Source organism: Rhinolophus hipposideros (assembly GCF_964194185.1).
Source record: "Rhinolophus hipposideros genome assembly, chromosome: 14".
Taxonomy (NCBI): Eukaryota; Metazoa; Chordata; class Mammalia; order Chiroptera; family Rhinolophidae; genus Rhinolophus; species Rhinolophus hipposideros.
This window is the reverse complement of record NC_138060.1, coordinates 62,949,195-62,959,618: the sequence shown is the minus strand read 5'-3', so window position 1 is coordinate 62,959,618 and position 10,424 is coordinate 62,949,195. Positions and strand designations below refer to the sequence as shown.

Below are 10,424 nucleotides of genomic sequence, written 5' to 3'. Positions count from 1 at the left end.
CTTTAGGTAGGTATCACACTCTTTTGATTACTGTAGCTTTGTAATAAGTTTTGAAAGCAGCAAGTGTGAGACCTTCAACTTTGTTCTTCTTTTTCAATATTATTTTTGCTATTCAGGGTCCCTTGAGATTTCATGTGAATTTTAGGTTAGATTTTTCTCTTTCTGCAAAAAATGACATTTGGATTTTGATGTCTTTCTGTTTATTTATGTCTTTACTTCTTTCAGTAATGTTTTGCTTTCTAAGTACAAGTCTTTTACCTCCTTGGTTAAGTTTATTCCTAAGTATTTTATTCTTTTTGATACTATTGCAAATGGGATTGTTTTCTTAATATCCTTTTTGGTTTGTTCATTATTAGTGTATAGGAGTGCAACTGATTTTTATGTGTTGACTTTGTATCTTGCTACTTTGCTGAATTCATGTATTAGTTTAAGTAGTGTGTGTGTGTGTGTGTGTGTGTGTGTGTGTGTGTGTAATCTTTTAGGGTTTTCTACATACAAAACCATGTTGTCTGCAAACAGATAACTTTACTTGTTTCCAATTTGTATGACCTTCATTTCTTTTTCTTGCCTAATTGCGCTGGGTAGGACTTCCCATACAATGCTGAATAGAAATGGTGAAAGTGGGCTTCTTCATCTTGTTCCTGATCTTAGAGGAAAAGGTTTCATTCTTTCCCATTGAGTATGATATTACCTGCGGACTTTTCATATGTGGCCTTCATTTTGTTGAGGTGATTTCTCTCTATTCATCATTTGTTGAGTATTTTATCAAGAAAGGGGGTTAAATTCTGTCAAATGCTTTTTCTGCAGCACTTGAGATGCTCATGTGTTTTTCCCCCTACAGTTAATGTGATATGTTACATTGACTGATTTTTGTATGTTGAACAACCATTGCATTTGAGGAATATTTCTCACTTGGACATAGTGTAGAATCATTTTAGTGTGCGGTAGAATTCTGTTTTCTAGTATTTTGTTGAGGATTTTTGCATCAATATTCATTAAGGATATAGGTCTGGAGTTTTATTTTCCTATAGTTTCCTTGTCTGGCTTTGGTATCAGGGCAATGCTGGACTTATAAAGTCAATTAGGAAGTATTCCCTCCTTTTCAACATTTTGGAAGTGTTTGAGAAGGATTAGTATTAGTTCTTTAAGTGTTTGGTATAATTCAGAAATGAAGCCATCAGGTCCAGGGCTTTTCTTTGGCAGGAGTTTTAAAAAAATGTTTTTTAAATTAAATTTATTGTGAGTAACATTAGTTAACAAGATTATATAAATTTTAAGTGTACAATTCTATAATACATCATTTGTATATTGCACTGTGTGCTCACCATCCAAAGTTTAGTCTCCTTCCCTCACCATACAGTTGACTTCTTTTACCCTCTTCAACCTCCCTCCACCCTCCAGGAAGTTTTTGATTACTGATTCAACCTCCTTACTAGTTATGAGTCTATTCAGATTTTCTATTTCTTCATAACTCAGTCTTGGTAGGTTTTGTGCTTCCAGGAATTCATCTAGGTTATCTAATTCATTGACATACAACTGTTTATAGTACTCTCATAAATTTTTAATTTCTGTAGAATTGGTAGCAATGTCTCCACTTTTATTTCTGATTTTAATAATTTGAGTGTTGTCTTTCTTTCTTAGTCCAGTTAGCCAGAGGTTTGTCAATTTAGTTGATCTTTTCAAAGAACCAACCTTTGGTTTCATTGATATTTTTTTCTCTAATGTTTTTCTATTCTCTACTTGATCTCTGTTCTAATCTTGTTATTTCTTTCTATTAGATTTTGGTGTAGTTTGTTCTTTTTCTAGTTCCTTTCATTGTAAAGTTAGGTCTTTGATTTGAGATTGTTATTCTTTTTTTTTAACTTTTTAAAAAACTTTTATTTATTTTAAGTGGTTTTTCCAGGACTCATCAGCTCCAAGTCAAGTAGTTGTTTCAATCTAGTTGTGCAGGGCACAGGTCACGTGGCCCACGTAGGGATCAAACCAGCAACCTTTTTGTTAAGAGCACCACGCTCTAACCAACTGAGCTAACTGCTGCCCCTTTTATTCTTTTTTTTAATATAGATATTTATAGCCATAAATTTCCCTCTTAACAATGCTTTTACTGCATCCCACAAGTTTTGGTATGTTGTATTTTCTTATTTCCCCAGTGATTTTCCTTTGACCCATTGGTGGTTTAAGAATGTGTTTAACTTCCACAAATTTGTGAACTTTTTTATTTTTCCTATGTTACTGATTTCTAACTTCATCCTATTGTAGTCAAAGAAGATACTTTCCATGATTTCCTTTTAAATATATTGAGATTAAATTTGTGGCCTAATATATAGTCTAATCTGGAGAATGTCCTATATGCACTAGAGAATGTGTACGCTGTTGTGGTTGGGCAGAGAATTTTGTATAAGTTTGTTATATCTAGTTGGTTTATTGTGTTGTCCAATTCCTACATTTCTTTACTTCTGTTTTGTTCTATCCATTATTGAGAGTGGGGTACTGAATTTTCCAACTATTATTGTACCACTATTTAATTCTCCCTTCAGTCTGTCAATTTTGCTTCACATAGTTGATGGTTTGTTATTAGGTGGGCAAATATTTATTATTATTATTATTATTATTACTACTATTATTATTATTATTATTATATATCCTTCTGTATTGAAACTTTTATATCTGCCCAAGGCTCACCCAGTGTCCTGGCAGGAGCTTTTCTAGGGACTTGATGGGAGCTACGCCCATCCATACACTTGGTAACAGGTTTGCTGTGCAGACCAACTGTGGACCTGAAGTCGACAATTGTCCCAGCACCAGCTTTATGAACAAAATCCTGGAGGAAATCATGTCCACCCAGGGACCAGACAACATCCACACATGCCCAAACCACTGATAACAAGCCTACCAACCATGAACCTCACTGTGGACATAGCAAAGGCCACATGACCCAGTTCAACCCAGTTTGACTGTGATTCTGAAGGTAACCCCATAATCCTGGGGAATCAACAGTAGAAGGCCTTTACTTGCCAAAACCAGTCTATAAAGATGGGAAGAGGTGTTTGCTCCTTTAAATTCACAGACACCAAAAAAGGCTATTTAGATCATGATGAATCAGGCAAACATGACACCAACAAAGGAAACATAAAGCTCCAGTAACTGAGCCCAAAGTAATGGAGATCTATAAATTGCCTGACAAAGAATTCAAAGTAATCACCTTAAAGAAGCTGAATGAAATGCAAGAGATCGCAGACAACTAAACAAAATCAAGAAAAGGATTCATGAATAAAAACAATAAAATTAAGCAATAGAAACCATAAAAAAGACCCAAACAGAAATCCTGGAGTTGAAGAATACAATGACAGACCAAAAATTCATAGAAAACTACAACATCAGACGTGATTATGCAGAAGACAGAACCAAGGAAATTGAAGACAGGTCATTTGAACTTAGCCAGTTAGAGGAATAAAAAGAAAAAAAAAGGAATGAAAGAATGAAGAAAGCCTACCTGAATAATGGGATACCACTAAGTGAACAAACATATGCATTATAGAAGTCACAGAAGGAGAGAGAGGGAGAGAAATAGGCAGAAAGCTTATTTAAAGAAATAACAGCTGAAAACCCCCTATATTTTGGGAGAGATATGGACATCCAGGTACAGAAAGCTCAAAGGACCTCAAGCAAGATCAACCCAAAGAAGACTACTCTGAGATGCATTATAATCAAATTGTTAAAAGTCAAAGGCAAATGAAAAATTTCAAAAGCAGCATAAGAAAAGCAACTTGTCACATAAAAAGACTCATCCACCCCACCCCAGGCTATCAGCAAATATCTCAACAAAAGCTTTGTAGGCCAGGAGGGAATGGGATGATATATTCAAAGTGCTGAAACAAAAAAACTGCCAACAAAAAATATCATACCAGCAATGCTCTCCTTCAGATTGAAGGCGAGATAAAGATCAGACAAACAAAAGCAAAGGGAGTTTATTACCACTAGACCTGCCTTGTGAAAAATGCTAATGGGAGTTCTTCAAGTTAAAAAGAAAGGGTGCTAAGAAACAACATGAAAACATATGAAAGTATAAAACTCACTGGTAAAATTAAACATGTACTCAAATTTAGATTACCTTAATACTGTAATGGAGGTGCATAAATCACTATTAACTCTAGTATAAAAGTAAGAAGACAATAGGAGTAAAAATAACTACAACTACAATAATTTGTTGTAATTTATAATATACACATATTAAAAACACGTAAAGTGTAACATGAAATGTGGAAGGAAGGGAAGTAAATGTGTGGAGTTTTTATATGCAGTTGAAGGTAAGTTAATAGCTTAAACTTGCTTGCTATAACTATAAAATGCTTTATGTGAACTTCATTGTAACCACAAAGGAAAAAACCTCTAGTAAATACACAAAAGATAAAGGAAAGAAAGTAAAGTATATCACTACAAAAAAAATAAATTGTAAAGGAAGATGGCAAGAGAGAATAAAAAGAACAAAGGAATTACAAAACTGTCAGAAAAGAATCAACTAATGTCAATAGTAAGTTCTTCTCTATTAATAATTACTTTACATGTAAAATGGATTAAATTCTCCAAACAAAAGGCACAGAGAATGAGTTGTGTTTTTTTTTTTTACAGCAAGATCAAAACTCTGCTGCCTATAAAAAATTCACTTGCTCTGAACGACAGAGTTGCTGGTTCGATTCCCACATGGGCCAGTGAGCTGCACCCTCCAAAACTAGATTGAAGACAACCAGCAGCCACTGAGCTCCCAGAGGGGCAACCAAATGGCTCAGTTGGTTAGAGCGTGAGCTCTCAACAATAAAGTTGCCGGTTCAATTCCCCCATGGGATGGTGGGCTGCGCCCCCTGCAACTAAAGATTGAAAACGGCGACTGAACTCGGAGCTGAGCTGCACCCTCTACAACTAGATTGAAGGACAACGACTTGGAGCTGATGGGCCCTGGAGAAACACACTGTTCCCCAATATTCCCCAATAAAATTTATACATAACAAAAGATTCACTTAAGTATTAAGAACACACATTGGCTGACTGTGAAGAGATAAAAAATATATATTCCATGTAAATAGTAGCCAAAAGAAAGTAGTGTTGGCTATTTATCAGACAAAACACATTTAGTCAAAATCAATCACAAGAGACAAGTAAGGTCACTATATAGCGATAATGGGATCAATTCATTAAGAGGATATAACAATTTTAAATATACAAGGTCTGACAATTAAGTCTGTGAACTTGTTGCAATGATGTTGCTAACCTTTTTTGATATCAGAGGGATATTCATTATGAATTTGCACCAACTGGACAAACAGTTAACCAATTTTACTATCTGGAAGTGCCAAAAAGGCTGCATGAAAAAATTAGATGACCTGAATTTTTCGCCAACAATTCAAGGCAATCACCAGGGTAGAGCGAACAGTGTTAATCAGGTCGATGGAGACTCAGATGTGGTGGCCTCCTGCATCTGCACACTGGGCGGGCTCAACAAAGGAATTATGGCTTCTGCCAGCACTTTTATACCAGAAAAATAGGCTTTAAAACAAAGGCTATAAAAAGAGGCAAAGAAGGACCCAGTAATCCCTCTTCTGGGTATCTATCCAAAGAAATCCAAAACACTATTTTGAAGGGACATATACATCCATATGTTCATTGCAGCATTATTTACAATCGCCAAGATGTGGAGGCAACCTCAGTGTCCATCAATGGATAAATGGATAAAGGAGTGGTACATATACACAATGGAATATTACTCAGCCATTAAAAAATGAAATCTTGCCATCTGCAACAACATGGATGGACCTAGAGCATATTTTGTTGAGTGGAGTAAGTCAGACAGAGAAAAACAAATGCCATGTGATTTCACTTTACTTATATGTGGAATCTGAAGAACAAAACAAATAAACAAAATAGAAACTGACTTATAGAGAACATTTTGATGGAGGCCAGAAAAGGCTATTCAACTGCAGGCCCTAAAGGATAGAAAGTCAGAGACTGGGATGATTGAAATCAATATTGTCACTGTGGTCAGTTATGAGTGATGACAGTGCCACCCTAAGTGGTAAGCATTTTGTTACCACTGAGATAAGAACAGAGATTGAGAGCAAGCATTCAGAAACTGTTACAGCAAATTGAAATGGAAATTTTATGTATGGCACATAAAAACAAGCCTTGTATTTTGAATGCCTTTTCCATTTATTTTGCTCACAACTCATTTTTGTTGTTTTATAAAACACTTGGTCTGTGATGGATTGGACATTTTTTTTTAAAAAAAAGGTCCATCCTCACAGAGAGCTTAAGAAGCCATGGTCTACATTGCAATCGTAGGAGCGGTGACTAAAGTAGGATGGAGGTCAAGGCCGCTGGAGGTGAGAGGCAAGGGGCTTGAGGACATGACCCATTCGATGCTGAAGTCACTAAGAATGGTGTCACATCTACAGTGGAGGTAACATCAGCGGGAGCCCTATTTGTGCTCAGCACGCTGGAGAAGCTGGTTCTGAGGATGGTGGATGGAGGCAGAGCTGATGTTTTTTAAGAACACGAAATCTATTTCCCAAATAGTGTCCAAATTAGCAAGAAGCTTGCAACGCCCTGTGCCGAGTCATCACTAAGGCCAGCCTCCGGTGCTTTCTCTGGGCTGCACTGCTCCCAAGACAGCGAGCCAAGTGCCCATCTTCTGCCTGGGGGCTTGTCAAATAGAAAACTAATGGGTGCAAGCCCCCGCTTGCCCGATGGCAGGCTGATGGAGACAATTCTCATAGGAGGAGGTGGCCAGAGTCTTCAGGTATACAAAGCCCAGCCCCTCACAATTGCAAATTCAGGAGACAGGATGGTGCTGGGTTGGGACACCTGGCTCTACCTATAGGAGGACAGCCTTAGGCGGCAGCTTCTGATTTGGATAGAATCAGTGGCATATGGTCACTGTCCAGAACTGGGGCCACAGACGCTGAGAGGTGGGGGGCAGGGGCGAGGTATCTGCATTGAAGTCTTTCTCCAAGTAGAAGAGGAGGAGCAGGGCCTGAATTTGGGGGATCCCTCTGGCGTGGGAGTCACTGAGACACACATGACTTGGTCAGACCTGTACTGGGCAGGGGAGCCACTTTTCCACTCTGTAGCACCATTAGATTGATAGGATCTCAATGTGGAACCCCAGGTGTTTGACAGCACCTTCATACTGTGCCTGCAAAACCTTGTGGTTCTGGAAGGCGAAGCAGCTCTTTGGGGCCCGGAGGATGCAGGCAATGTTGCACCTTTGGCAGTAATGCTGATCGCACTGACACATGCGCACCCAGGTCTGCCGGCTGCCGGCTCCTAACGGCCACCTAGCTCTTCAGCAGGGCCAGCTGCTGCTTCTGCACCCGCCTCCACAGGAGTGTTCTCCACAAGACCTGAATCATCCAGGCCCTGAGGGTGGCTGCCAGCAGGGTCCTTCGTACCAGGCCTGGAGCTGGCAAGCCGCCTTCACTCTTGCTCTCTGGTGTTGTTATGCAAGACACTATCAAGCAAAGCAGGGGACTCCCAGGGAATTTGTCGCCATCAGACGAGGCTCTGGTGTCTGCCACGAAGGCCCTTCAATCCTTTCTCTGAGCTGTCAGCCTAGGAGACCTGGGTGGGGCTTTACCTCCACTTCTGTCTTGTCTGTGGTGAAGTACACATCTGCTCACCCGAGTCACTGTGTCCTTGTCTATAAAGTGGGGCTATGCTTACCCCGTGGCTTCACAGCTTCGTGGAAACAGTGGAAAGACTTTCTGACCCAGAAGACCCGACGTGGGTGTGAACCTCAGCATTTACGGCCTGCAGCTCAGCCCAAGTCCCAGCCTGTAAAGCTGCCTCCCAATGCCTCACCAAGCCACAGCCCCCGGGGGGGTCTTCCCCTCACCTCCCTTCTTTTGATTTCCGCTACTACCTCTCAGTCACCCCCACATCCTTCTGCACCCATGCTGCCCCTTCTACAGCTTTCCAGTTCCCACTGCTCTGTGCCCACCTCCCACGTGGGCGGTGGGCAACCTGATCGGCTGTTGTCTCTCCATACTTAGCACAGCTCACTCAGAATGGGGACGGAATTTATGGGGACAGGAGAGCAGCACTGAACTGACTCCAGAGATGGATCCTCCACTTCCAGGGACTCTGGGATCAGAGGGTCAATGATTTGTGGTTCTCTCATGCGCCTGGGCCCCACCTACCTTTTGCCTCTCTCTCTCTCATTATTATCTAGGTCAGACTTCTGCAATCAGAATGATGGAGAAAGCACAAGTGAGGGCCAGCCTCTGTGCAAAGTCCCCACTGCTACAGCTCTCCATTCTCCCCCTGAGTCCTTTGAGGTTATCTGGGGCTTCCCTCGGCCATGGTGCACCTCCCGCCCCTGGGGAGGGGGTGTCTGACTAAGTCTGACACAGCATCTGTTGCCCATGGCGTGGGGGAAGTTGTTCAGGTGTTTCCACCCCTTCTGGTTGCTGCTCTATTGGCGCCGGCAGAGGCAGGAAGGGTGATAGAGGAGGAAACAGCAATGAAGTCGCAAGGGCACCAATGCCCCAGGGACCAGGTTGCCTCTTCCAGGCTCACAGAATGATCTGTGACTGCAAGCTTTCAGGGAGCTGAGTTGGCAGGGAGGGCTGGAGGCCTCTCTGTTCAGCCTACACACTTTCAATGAATCCCTTCATTTTAGCATAGTGCTTTACTTCTGCCTCCAATCATACCTGAAATTCCTGGGCCCTACTTCTGAACTTCTATAGGAAAGAGGTATGTAGCCCTTTTTCTATGATGAATTCGTGAACTTAACTATCTGACTATGTATATGGTAATATATTGAGAGAGAGAACCCACTGTTCCAGGCCCTGGGAACCCCGCACTGAACCCAGAGTCTCTGCTGTCCTGGAGCTCACCCTCCAGTGCTGGGGAGAGAAAACAGGAAACGCAGCAAAATCACCTCAGGTATTGCTGAGGATTTTCCAAACAGGAAAGCAGAGTGAGGAGCTAGAGCATGCGCAGAGGAAGGGGCAGCTGTTTTCATAAGGTGGTCAGAGAAGGCCTCCCTGAGAGGAAGCAATGGAGCAGAGACCAACCTGATGAAGTAAGAGCTCCATCTGGGAGAAGACCACCCAAGCAGTGGCAGCAGCAAGTGCTGAGATGGGACTGTGCTGGAGACAGTGAATAATCAACCGCCCAGCACTCAGGGAGGATTGAGAGGGTGAGATGGCCAGGCTTAGACTGCACAGGCTTCTGCAGACTGCAGGGAGGGCTTCTGGAATTGTTCTCAATTTAAGGGGCGGACATGGAAGGCTTACGAGCGTCAGACGACACAAGCCTCCATGCTGCACAAAGGCAGAGGGCGCCATTCACAGAGACCACACTGGGACGGAGCCTGGCTGGAGTTGGCTGACTCCGGGGCCCTGCAACCCTCACTCTCCGACCAGGGCAGACATTGCTAATCAATCACAGACCGGCCTCGTCCGGCGCCAGGGTCTCAGAATGCTCCTCCACCCGGCACCCCAGACAACCGCTGCCCTTCCTCAGAGCTGACCGGCGAGACGCCCAGTGTCCGCCATCATTTGCCCTGTCCCTTTGCCGAGACAAGGACTTCCTGGAGCTTTTCAGACAGAGATCTGGTGACACAGAGTTGGAGCAGACCCGATCAGTTCTTTATTGGGAAGGGGATGCAGTCTGTAATCCGACAAATCTGTGACCCCAGAAAGATTTCAAGTTCAAGTCCCAGCTTGTCTGCTGTGAGTTCGTACCTGCCTCGGAGAAAGCCACAGGTGTGGCAGTTGTGCCAGCGCCAGTACAGCTGGATGACGCGCACGGCGCGGAGCAGCCGGCAGTAGCGCTGGCGCGTGCGCCACATGCGGACCCAGGCCTGCAGCCGCACCGCCGCCCAGGTTTGCCGCGCGTACCCCTCCAGCGCCGCCCGCCGCCGGCCCGCCTGCAGCTGCAGCAGCACCTGCTTCCACCAGCGCTGGATGATGGACGCCCTGAGCGCCGCGTGCAGCAGCGTCCGGCGCACCAGCGTGCCCCGCCACCAGGCCTGGAGCTTTATGGCTGTCTGCTCTTTACCAGTGGTTTTCTTTACCTTTGAGGGGAGCTGATGCAGGGGAAAAGAAGAGATACTCAGGAAATGTTCCCCACCCACCTCCGCCCCAGCGTGTGCCAGGAAGGGGCCTGATCCCTTATCAGCAACGGCCCCTCCCTCAGAAGTTCAGGAGCACGGGGAGGGGGGTGGCCTGTCTGGAGCCAGAGACCGCACAGGTGTATCCTGTCTCTGCCACTCTTGGCTAATGGATGCGGACACATCCCTTGTTCTCGGAATCTCAGGGTTCTCATCTGTAACAGGGGCACACCTGCCCTACAATCACTGGGTTAGGTGGACCTGGGTGGGCAAGCCAGAAAGAGAACACCACGATCTCCGGGTCAAAGGCTATCAT

General features: G+C 43.5%; 1 protein-coding gene across 1 annotated transcript; it reads right to left on the bottom strand.

The window, feature by feature from the left end:
• Nucleotides 1-9,637: 9,637 nt before the first annotated feature.
• LOC308507656 (IQ domain-containing protein F5-like) lies at nucleotides 9,638-10,424 on the bottom strand (the record flags this gene model as incomplete). Its single annotated transcript, XM_081072852.1, has 2 exons — nucleotides 9,638-10,072; nucleotides 10,341-10,424. 2 exons carry the CDS (start codon nucleotides 10,422-10,424, stop codon nucleotides 9,638-9,640), a joined length of 519 nt encoding a protein of 172 aa, XP_080928978.1.